We start from the raw sequence: 12,392 nt of genomic DNA on the forward strand, positions 1-12,392 counted from the left end.
GTATGTTAATGCAGACTCATTCGCTCATCACCACATTCTGAGATTAGTCTCATCACTTCCCACTGTCTATTTCCCTGTGTGGAGATACACACAGCAGTTCCTTCCTGTTAGGTCACAAGACATCCCTAAATGACATCTAAAGAATTTCTAGCGATCTGAGTATAATTTAGGACCACTAGAAAACACTCAGCCTACCAGAAGTCATATTAGGTCCTGGGATAAGACCTAAGAGAAAGCAAGCCATCCTTACAGTGAATCAGAATTCTTAGAGCTCTACTCCAGAGAAAACTTGAGCACCAGCAGTTCCAGAGAATTCTCAACAGCCTTGAAGCCAAATCTCATTTAAATATACTCAGAGGCATTTGATAAACACTAAACAAATATTAGTATTTTTATTTTTTAAAATACTGTAATGAAATGATTAGCCAGAATACACTAAGGCATTTGCATATACTTTTTTTTTTTTTTTGAGATGGAGTTTCGCTCTTGTCATCCAGGCTGGAGTGCAATGGTGCGATCGCGGCTCACTGCAACCACTGCCTCCTGAGTTCAAGCGATTCTCCTGCCTCCACCTCCCAAGTAGCTGGGATTACAGGCGCCCACCACCACACCCAGCTAATTTTTGTATTTTGAGTAGAGATGGGGTTTTGCCATGTTGGCCAGGCTTGTCTGGAACTCCTGACCTCAGGTGATCCACCCGCCTCAGCCTCCCCAAGTGCTGGGATTACAGGCATGAGCCACCGTGCCCGGACTGCATATACTTCTGATAGGAATAAAAAAATGGCATAACTTTTCTGAAAATTAATTTGGTAATATATATCAAGGACTATATAATTCATATTCTTGGACCCCAGAATTTTATGACTAGGAATTTATCCTAAAGATATAAAAATGTGATTGTAAACATTTATACACAAAATTGATCATCACAGTGTTATCTATTCGAGCAAAATCTGGAAACAAATGTCCAAAAATAAGAGAATCATTTAAAAAGTTAAAATCTAATTGGAGTGTTATGAGCTATTAAATACCTTGTTGATGAGAATGCAGGTGTACAGAATCTCTCCCCTACTTTATCAATAGGTGTATAAATTGGCATAACCTATAGAGAGCAACCTGGCAACTCATTCCTTCATTTAAGTAATACTTACTGAGCACCTGGCACCATTCTAGGTACTTGGAATATCTGTTACAACTTAAACTACATATATCATTTGACCTAGCAATTCCACTTCCAGGAATTTATCCTTCACATATGTTTCCAAATATAGGAAATAATATATTTTTATCCTTTGCAACATGTTTGTAATAGCAAAACCTTGTAAATTAACCAAATGTTCATCAATAGAGGACAACAAAAATACATCATGACACATCCGTACAACAGAATACTATTTGATGTACAAAAAAAAATGGGCTTATTTATGTGTTGAGATGAAACAATGTACAAGACACATTTTTTAAGTAAAATAAGTTAAGGTGCCAAACAGTATGAAATACAATCTGTAGGGAAGTAGAATATGCATGTGTATGTTTCACATGGAATATCTCTGGAAAGGTACACAGAAATTGTTAACATTGTCTCCAGAGAAGAAAACTGGATAGTTGGTGGAAGAGTGAAAAAAAAAAGACTTATACATATCTTTATACCTTTCAATTCTGAACTATGTAAATAAATCATATGTTCATAAAAGTAAGTAACATATACATTTTTGTTATACTATATAAAGAAAATATAAATAATATTAAATTACATTAAAAGTATACAATGTTACATGAAAAGAATAGGATAAGATTACATGTGTGTATGTGTATAGATCCGCAATATGTGTATAAACATACTACATTCACATACAATTTTATTTGTAAAATATTATGCATATAAAACATATTTTTTAAAAAGGACTAAAAAATGGATGTTAATAGTTAATAGTAGTCATTTTTAATCTTTCTAATCTTTCTATAATAAGTAAATACCACTTTTATTACAACAGAAACAAGTTATAAAAACTAAAATGTGCTTAGAAAATACTGCTGACCTAATAAATGACAATTAGAAATTGCCATTGCATCAGAATGATGGTACAGTAAAGAACCCAGCAAAACAAGTCACAACAACCAACCATGTTGGCTCATAAGGGGCCTCTTAACAATAGGGAAGTGCTTCTAAGAAACAGTTTCAAGACTTTCACAAAATCCCAGCGTCATATATTTTCCATATCTTCCGCATACAACCATAAAGATAAAACAAGGTAATAAAAGAAAATAACAAGCAAGTAAACCCTGTAAATTCCAAAATAGTTATTCCATACATACCCATGTAGAATTTTGAGCCACATAGTCAAATAAATGCCATCATGAATAATCAAAAAGTTGGCTCTGCATCATAGTTTGTTTATTCATATGTAATAAGGTCAAAATCCATTAAAATAAACTTAAGAAGACACTCCACATCATTTACTGATTATACCAGAGCCTCATTGACAGCATCAAGCATTGCTTAAAACCAGGGCTCTAATTGGGACGTAGAAATATTTTCATTAGACACCGATTTCTCTTGTAACCCTTTATCTGACCATCTCATTCATTTGCTGAGAGTCAGGCTCATAGCTCTGGGCTTGAAACAAACAGCACGAGTCTAAAGTTTAGAGTTTGCTATATTTGCTTTTCTGCTAATAGGATAAAAGATAATAATTTTTACAGAAAAATAAAAACCTGCATCTTCTGCCCTACTCAGGACCTTTTCTCAGCCCCTGAGTCTCCTGCTCACCTTTGTTTCTATCCCCAGCACCGTGCCTTGTGGCCATAAGCACTTAATTGATATTTGTTTAAATGAATTCGCCTTGCCACAGTCGGCTACGTGACAAAGCCTCTGAAACTACAGGTTTGAAGTGAACTAAACATGAATTTTAAATGTAACCATATTTCACTTCAATACAACAAAATTTCAAAAAAACTAGAAGTTAATAGTCATAAAACTGAAGACTCAGCATTGCATTAGCACAGTGTCCTTTATAATTTTAACAAATTACTAAAACAAATTTTAGAATACACGTCATTAAATCAATGTGTGAGTCATATAAGAAATGTTCAATAAATCAAACTTGAATGGGACCAACACAAATGCTTCCAAATAAACTCAAGTCAATAATAATTCACTGTCTCTTGTATGCAAAAATGAACTATTTTAGGACCTAATAAGACATATAAATCGTAATCCCCACTGAAATGAATTTAGGATTACTAACTAGTAAACAAATATGACTGCTACCTCCTAAGTTACAAGTTACCCATGAAATTAGCAGGCTTTAGAAGTGGTTTAATATTACACAATGATACAATCTAGGACATCTTAAGTTAAATGGCTTTTGAAAATGACTTAATGTTGTATTCGTTTGAAAAGGGCTTTTGATGGAAGAAATGGCTTTGATTGCTGCTTAGATACCACGATAAAGCATGAGATCACGGCATTTCATTAGATCCAAATTAGCTGGATGACTCTGAAGGTTTCTTAGGTGCTTACAAAAGAAGTCAGTCCTTAGAGAAATGCTGACAGCTGTGGCATTCTTCCTTCTTCAACTCCTGCATCCCACAAAGTTGGCTGCTTCACAGAATCGCATTAAGTAAGAAGCTAAGGAGTGAGAGAAATCAAGTCGCTTTCTGGATTTCCCATGGCACAAGTAACAGCTGTAGCCATTAAGCAGCCACCAGGGAACATAGAGCAACGCCCCAAGTAAAGGACTTGGGTTAGAAAGCAGCTCCATAAAGAGCATTAGCCAAGGTCAGCAGGAAGACCTCCAAACAAGATCAGTCCAACATCATGGTAGTAGCAAATATCTTTCTGTATCACTGTGCCCCACATTTGAGAACAAATATTAGAACTCATATGTTGACAGAAAAAAAGCCTGTGTAAGTAGTAATTATGGTCCTCTCATATCAATATTGTTTACCAAAATTGGAATTTGACATACTAGGAAATCTCATCCCATGTCAGTTATTTTCAGAAAAGTAGGTAATCACAGAAAATATTTACAATTCTTGAGACACAATTTATCAGCTATAGACACTACACAATGATCTTACGTATATCAAAAAATACCCCAATGAGGCCGAGTGTGGTGGCTCATGCCTGTAATCCCAACACTTTGGGAGGCTGAAGTGGGTGAATCTTTTGAGGTCAGGAGTTCAAGACCAGCCTGGCCAATGTAGTGAAACCCCACCTCTATTAAAAATACAGAAATTAGCCGGGCGTGGTGGTGGGTGCCTGCAGTCCCAGCTATTCAGGAGGCTGAGGCAGGAGAATCACTTGAACCCGGGAGGCGGAGGTTGCAGTGAGCCTTGATCACGCTACTGTCCTCCAGCCTGGGCGATAGAGTGAGATTCCATCTCAAAAAAAAAACAAAAAAACCCAATGAAAAGATTTATACCAACCGAAGGCTACAGAATACATAAATTTAGTAAAGTCATATTTTTTCCATGTTGCTACTAGGATGATCTAAGAAGGAGATAACTAAATTTAGTCTTCATTCCAATCACACTTAAAATAAATAAAGGTAAGACATGATGCTGGACCAGAATTTTAATTTTTAAAGCCATTTCCAAAAACAAAATACCTTCTTATAGTGAGATATTCCCATCTATATAAGAACAGGATGTTAGAATGATAGTTTTATGTAATTTCTTCAAGACCAAATGGGTATTTTCTCCTCTTTTTTTTCCTTCCATTGTAAGTTAAAAGAGAATCATAAATTCTACTCATTCCTCTATCACACGTAAATGTAAAAATGTCTGGATTTCTTTACTTCCAAGAGAATCTCATGTTCGGTGAAACCTGAATCAGTAAATCAGTAAATAACATTACATATATAGGTGTCGGGTGTGTGTGTGTTTGTGTGTGTGTGTGTGTGTGTGTGTGTATACACACACATAAATATACACATACATATATGTGTCAAATGAAAAACACCAATATTTCTCTTAAGACATCTATTAATATTTAACAGATATGCTAAGGAACAATAAGCTTTTCTAAATAAAAATTAATTAAAAGTTATGACAAATTAAGCATTATTTGAACAGCATGAGTCCTGGGAACCAAAGATGATCCACAAAAGTTATGAAAACCAAACTGAACATCAACAGCTCAAATGTGCCCAGGCATAGCAGGCACCACTGTAGTTACCACCATAAGTTGAGGAAGAACTAAAGTAGATGCTTCAGTTCAGCTGTCATATTAAAAACATACTCATTATAACCACATCCTCAGGGCCCATGCTGCTCAACTGTACAGCTTTTATAATACACATATGTAGGAATGAAACACAAGTCCTTTGCTGACCAAGTTATCTTCTGCTATAGTGAATCCTTCAGATTATAGCTATAAACAGCTTTACCAAAGGACTCTTAAATTTAAGGTAAGTACAAATTAAATTTTTCTCCCTGCTTTTCATGTGTCCCATAGATAACAGTACCTCTGTTTTCAATGATAGTCCACTGTTAAAGAATATTGTTGCAACAGCAATGTAGGATACAGTTATTTCTGGCTTCAGTGGTCCTAAAAAAGAGAAAAAAGAGTTATTGTTAGAAAAGAATTTCAGTAGATAACTTGGCACAAAAGAAGAATCTATTTGTTCACACCTGTAATCCCAGCACTTTGGGAGGCCGAGGCGAGTAGAGCACTTGAGGCCAGGAGTTCAAGACCAGCCTGACCAACATGGCAAAACCCAGTCTTTACTAAAAATACAAAAATTAGCCGGGCGTGGTGGTGCATGGCTGTAGTCCCAGCTCCTTGGGAGGCTAAGTGGGAGGATTACCTGAGCCCAGGAGGCAGAGGTTGCAGTAAGCCGAGATCACGCCATTGCACTCCAGCCTGGGCAACAAAGCAAGACTCTGTCTCAAAATAATAATAATAATAACAATAATAATAATCTACTGCAGGACAACAAATGGTACTTTAGATATCAGTGTCACCCCTGGTGTCTTACTGTCCCAACAGAGGTAAGCATTTGTGTGATGCAGCCTAACTCCAGAGAGCATTTTCCAGAGGGCAAGGACCATGGCTGTCTTGCTCAGCACAGTATCTTCAGACCAGAAGAATAAAGAAGCACACAGGACAGCATGTAAGCAACATCCTTCAAAAGAGGTCCTAATTACATCTATCATGGTATCAGCACTTACATAACAATCAAAATACCCCCGAGCCCAAAGAAGAGAATCAATGGAAGAAGTTCCCTTCTCTTTAGCAAATATTATTTAATTTCTTCTAGGATATCAGAAACAAAAGCTTGTAATCACACATGCATTCAGTTCTGCCCAAGAGTATTCACTCTACAAATACTTATTGAGCACTTGCTATGTGAATGAGATAATGCATATAAAGTACTTAATAATATATTGCTATGACCGTAATTATTATTAAATTGTGCTAGGCCCTAGAGATATGTGGTGACCCAGCCAGGCCTGGTCCCTGCCTTCCAGGAAATCCTCTCTGGAGTTAGGATGGCAGCATTCAAATGTGTTAACACTGCGAGAACAATACTTAAAAGTATCATTTGTGAGTGGATATAAGTATCATTTGTGACATGTACACAATTGGCTTGAAGACCTAATGTGCTAACAAAAAACAACATTCTTTCAAAAAATGCAGTCCTGAGAAAATGACATTTTATACCTATATAGCAGTGGTTCTCCAGCAGTAGAAATCTTACCCTCCACGGACATTTGAAAATGTTTAGAAATGTTTTTTGGTTGTCATAACTTGGGGGATAGGATGTGCTACTAACATCTAGTGGGTAGAGATCAGGAATTCTATTAAACATCTTGGAAGGCATAGAACAGCCCCTCCAACAACAAAAATTATCATGTTCAAAATGTCAATGTGCCAAGGCTGAGAAATCTTGGTACATGGCAACATTTAAAAACCTAAGATCATCTCATATTTGGCATCCTATTCAGTCTTCTTGTACTAGGTTAAATAGTGTCCCCCGACTCCCAAAATTCATGCCCACCCAGAACCTGTGAATGTCACATTTTTGGAAATAGGGTCTTTGCAGATGTAATCAAGTTAAGATGAGGTCTTATTGGATTAGGAGGGACATTAATCCAATAACCGGTATTCTTAAAAGATGGAAATTTGGACACAGACACATGCACAAGGAAGATAGCCATGTGATGACAGAGGTGGAGACTGGAGTTATATTGCCACAAGCCAAGGAACGGCTGGCAACCACCACAAGCTAGAAGACTCAAAGGATTCTTTCCCAGATGTCCTTTGGAGGACATCTTGATCTCAGACTTCTGGCCTCTAGAACTGTGAGATAATAAATTTCTGTTGTATTGAGCCACCTGGTTCATGGTAATTTGTTGTGGCAGCCCTAAGAAACTAATACACTCACTTAAGCAAAACAACAGGACAACAATCATGGCTCCTCTATAGCCTGAAACCCTCCACTTGTTCGATATATGGACAGAAGACCAAGCTCAGGAAAAATCACCGTGTATATATATATATATAAAAAATATAATATATAATTAATATATATTATGTATATAACATAATATATAATTAATATATATTATGTATATAACAAAATATATAATTAATATATATTATGTATATAACATAATACATATGATACAATAATGTACATAATATATAATATACATAATATCTCAAGGCCCCTCTGAGAGAGAATATATATTATATATAATAATATATTTTATATAATATATAACATATTATATACAATATATAACATAATATATAATATGATAATATATAATATATTATTTAACATAATATATAATATTATCTATATAGATAGAGAGATGACCTACTATGTCTTAGGCATTTGTAGTACAACAATGAATAAAAGAAACAAAGATTTCCTCAAATGCTGTAATAAATTATTTAATATGCCTGGCATTTACACAAATCATTTTGCTGAGATCTAAGAAAAGGGAAAGAAAGGGAGAAGGCAAGTGCAAAAGGCATTACATTTGGGGGCAGTGAAGGCTGTTCAAAAACTTTTATAAGAGGTACATTATCTTTATATTTGTTAGTGAATCTGTCTCAGCAGCTCACACAAGTAATATTTCTTCAGCAGCTAAGCAGGGTGATTCAGGAGCAGATTTTAAAGTCAAGGAATCTGGCTTGCTTGGGAAGTAGAAGTTTCCCAGGAATTTTAAATACCCTGGTCTCCAATAGTTCCTCTTCCCTAAGCTAGCTACCTTAACCTAGAGAGAGTCACCTAGTATCTTCAACTGTAAAAGAAGCATGTTGGCTTAAAACACTTTAAATATTCCCCTCCCACTCTTAACATTCTATTATAATTAAACAAAGGAATGAATTATCCTACATTAAAGACAGAAGGACTAGTGAAAATGGGAAATGGCATTTCTGTGATACAATAATGTACCAAAATATTAATAAGCAGAGTCTATGGAACACATAAGTTTGCAGAATCTATCTCATACATGCCACTGCAGAAAAGCCCCACGGAAATGATTCAGCATTCAACACCTTTCTTCCCACAGAATATTTAGGAATTCAAGGTAAAAGATATTTTGCCAAACTTAGCCCCTGCAGATTTAAAGTTAAAGATCATACATCCTCTGTAATTTCATCTCAAAACTGAGCAAATAAGAGATCTAACACGAGAAGCGATAGCTAGTGAAGTGTGCATTGCAGATCATGCAAAGGTACTCTAAGTCTTACTATTCATTTAGCTCCGGGAATAGGGGGGTCTTCATTTGACAGACCTGATCTTCACAAGAGTTTCCCAAAAGTTCACAGAGCAGCCGTGTTAAAGAAGAAACTATTACCATCAATCAGAGGGAGAAACCACCAGGAATAACTACTTTATTCTCATAGTTACATATTCTACACATTTTGTTCTAAGTTGAATACAGAAGAACAAAATTTTAAAACAAACAATCCTTCATCTCCACAATTTTGGTTTAAATAATTCCTTTTAAAATGTTCCCGGAAGCTACTTCTAAACAGAGTAATGGGGTGGAGGTTAAGGGGAGAAGGGACCACTACTGTTCTCCTAAGAGATCATTTCATTCACTTCCATCATGTTTTAACAAAAAGATAAAAATAACTTCAAATATCCTCCTGAGCGCTTCCTACTATGAAAGATTGTGCCTGTTCACCTCTATCCTTATTTGCTCCGGTTGCATGAGTTAGTTATTAAACCTGTCAATAAGCTTGGAAACTGACAAACAAGGTCAAAAAGACAAGCGAATTGAATAAATGCAATTAACGTTTATGAAAAGTAGTACAAGATTGTCTAAAGGTGCTGGGGGGGGCATAAAAAACTAATATTTCTAATGTTCCCACCAGTGCCCATCATCTCCAACACAAAGCTGCCACTATTCAGAGATCTAAGTATGCTTTCAGTCCATCTACATTTCCTTGCCAAAACACACACTACACTACACTACACATAGTCTAACAGTCTGTATCTGTTAGACTGCTAGTATAGCAACTGAATCCCGGCAGCACACGGAAGTATGCTGTAATGAAGTGCCCTGTAATGAAAGAGTGCAACGTGTCAGTCGGCTTGGGAGTTTCTGGAGCGCCAGCAACTACAGCAAATCATCACTCTCCAACATGTGGGCCATAAAATCTGAGTTGGGGGCGGAGGTGTCCCTTTTCTTGTTTTTCCTCCACTTTTTTTTTTTAATGTGGGGGCGGGGAGGACTCGAAAGTAGACTCGATAATGAGGTCCACTCCAAGATAGATACGGAACTTTTAGCAACCTAGATTCCCTTGGGATAGGATGCTACTTTGAAGGCAAGAGGAGTAAGTTTCATTCTCTGTAACCTCACTTCTTGACACTTAGGATAGTCATTGTTTGTCTACGGAAAAGGCTACCTGCGCTCAAATTCCTTTGCCTCGTTCCTAATTGCAAGTTCCCTCTGGGGTTGGTAAATTAGAAAATCAGCAAAAGGGCCAAAGGCTGGTCAGCGCCCCCTGAAATTGGCAAGCGCTTGCAATGAGGGTTGCCCCACCTTTCCAAGACTCACAAATTAGTTCTGAAGTGGGAGCCGCGGTGGAGCCGGCAGAGGTGCAGCACTTACCCCCATTCACCCCTATGGACGGCTCCAGTTTAGCTCCAGCGATCGCCAGCACTATTCCGACCATGAACCAGTCTTTCCTCATTCTCTCCAGCAGCCTCATATTTGTTAGGGTGGGTGGGTTTTGTTTATTTGTTTGGCTTTTTTTCTTTTCAAGCTCCGATCACCTAATCCTTGGAGCGTCTCCACAGTTTCCTTGGTCCCTCCAGACATGCAGCAGAGCAAGTCAAATTGCCGATTGTAAAGACCTGGGGGTTGCTCCGGCGGCTTTGAGGAGGGTTGGGAGTAGTAGTAGCCAGTGACAGGAAAGTCTCACTGAGCGCCGCCATCACTACCACGCGCCTCAGAATACACGCGCACAAACGCCCCCAGCGCCTCCGGCCGCGGGCTCGCAGGTGCAGATGCTTTGAAACGAAGAACTTGGACCAGGCCGACAAACGTGGGCGATCCAGCAAGGAAGGCTGGCCGCCGGATGGGGCTGACAAGCCCACCGCTGTCGAGACCTGCGGAACCTTCTGAATGACGAGGGGTCGGGGAGAGCGTTGTAAGGCGCCACAGCCAGCAAGCCTCACTGACTGTCCTTTTCTAACCTTTAGGCACAGCCACCCACCCTTCTGGAGCATATCTCCATGGAGAGCCTCTCTTTTGCTGTGCCATGACTCCGGGGGCAGGGCTGACGTGTGCTTGGGGCAAGGGATTTCTCCGTTGAAGCTGCGGCAGCGGGGTGCAAGTTTGGAGACGCGCTTCTTCGGGACATTACGGCGCTTCCACGGCGCTAGCGCTGACGTGTGCGCGGGGGGGAGGGGAGACCACTCTGGATCTCCGAGTTCCCAGCCTGAGATGCCGGAGTTAGAGGTTTCCGCGCGGGAAAGTGGCTCGCTGGTGGGCGGGGAGCCTTAGCCCTGGCGGTGGGTTGAAAATCCGGCGCTGGGCAGATGCCCACGTTCGCTGGACCCCTGCTTGCCGGCGTCCGCTACAACCCAAGGAAGGTGGGCCCGACCTCGCCAGGTCGCTCGCCTGCGGGTGGGCATTTGGTCTGGATCCCCTTCCCTCTGCGGCCCACACCTGTCTCCGGGACTGGGGAGGGCTGCAGGGATGGGGCAGATCTGCCTTTGCGGGCCGAGAGTGACAGCTGAAGTCTCCCCACCAACTAAGCTACTCGCAGGCGGAGTGGGGTCTGCGCTGGCAAGCCCCTGGGCGCGCGGGTGCCCGCTCTGGCTCGCCCCCAGGGCTGACCTACCCAAGCCACAGGAAAACTCTCGGAAGAGGGTCGCGGATTCCAACGCGGAAGTGGTGGGGGATTGAGTCTGAGAGGTTGGGGAGTCCTACCTTCCATTGCCACGAATGCTAGTTCTATCTGCCAGTTTCTTCCTTGAAATGTCTTGTGGCAACCAGTGACATTGATGGTTTCATGAATGGACTTCCTACCGGTAGACCCTGCAAGAGCGTGAACTCCACTGTATCATTCATCCAAATGAAGAAAGAAAGAAAATAGTATGTGACATTTTGAAATAACCTGGCATCTGCCACTTAAATGGTTAAAAATAGAACTTAAGGTTTGGAAGAGATTGTTTCGTGATGACAGACTTTAATTCTGAATTTATTCAAAGCTGGAAAGACACTCGTCATGTCATTTCCTCTATTTAATTTAGCTTTATCTTGATGGCAAGACTTCCAGAAACTAAGCCACTTTAAGAGTTGTGCTCCCAGTTGTAGGTTACACAGTACCAAGTGTCATCTAATTATACATCAGGCAACATGAAAAAAAAATTAATTTCAAGATAAAAAGAACTTAACAGGGAGACATAGATGACATTAAGCAGTTTACTCTGAAAAGAGACAGGTACATGAAATATGATAAAATTTGATGTTAGTTGTCAGGCAGTCAGAAGATAAGATAAATGAAAGATAGTTTACAACATAATTATTTTCTTATAGTAATTTCTTAGTAGGTTAAAGAGTCATACGTCTCAGTCATTGAAGGGATAGTTTTGTATTAAAACATCATTAAACATTAAGTTTACAGAAATTGAGCTGTTTTAACTGTACAGCTGTTCACAAATTATTTACTAATACCTCTTTGATCTGTGTAGAGCAGAATCTAACTCAGAGATTTTTTTGTTTTGTTTTTAATGGTACTTAAAGGAAAAGTATATAATGTACCGTGAATTATATTCTCTTAAGGCCTGTATTTGTTTGCTGTGGATGCTGAAACAAATACTCGAACTTGGATGCCTTCAAACAACAGAAATTTATTATCTCACAGTTCTGGAGGACAGAAGTCCAAAATCAAGATTTTGGCAGAGCCA

At 39.0% G+C, this 12,392-nt stretch overlaps 1 protein-coding gene across 6 annotated transcripts in view; it reads right to left on the reverse strand.

The window, feature by feature from the left end:
* The window catches only part of SLC10A7 (solute carrier family 10 member 7), a 268,772-nt gene extending 257,223 nt beyond the window's left edge, over positions 1 to 11,549 (reverse strand). For 5 of the 6 annotated variants that reach the window (XM_055384110.2, XM_031010511.3, XM_031010508.3 and 2 more), the window contains exons 1-2: positions 10,087 to 11,549; positions 5,472 to 5,554 (exon numbers count right to left, since the gene is read on the reverse strand). In XM_055384110.2, coding sequence (XP_055240085.1) covers positions 5,472 to 5,554; positions 10,087 to 10,186 — 183 coding nt within the window. In that variant the 5' untranslated portion in view covers positions 10,187 to 11,549. The remainder of the gene's footprint in view (positions 1 to 5,471; positions 5,555 to 10,086) is intronic. The other variant, XM_055384113.2, reaches the window with a different exon arrangement.
* Between the last annotated feature and the right edge of the window lie 843 nt (positions 11,550 to 12,392).

This window comes from Gorilla gorilla, chromosome 3 (assembly GCF_029281585.2).
Source record: "Gorilla gorilla gorilla isolate KB3781 chromosome 3, NHGRI_mGorGor1-v2.1_pri, whole genome shotgun sequence".
Lineage (NCBI taxonomy): Eukaryota > Metazoa > Chordata > Mammalia > Primates > Hominidae > Gorilla > Gorilla gorilla.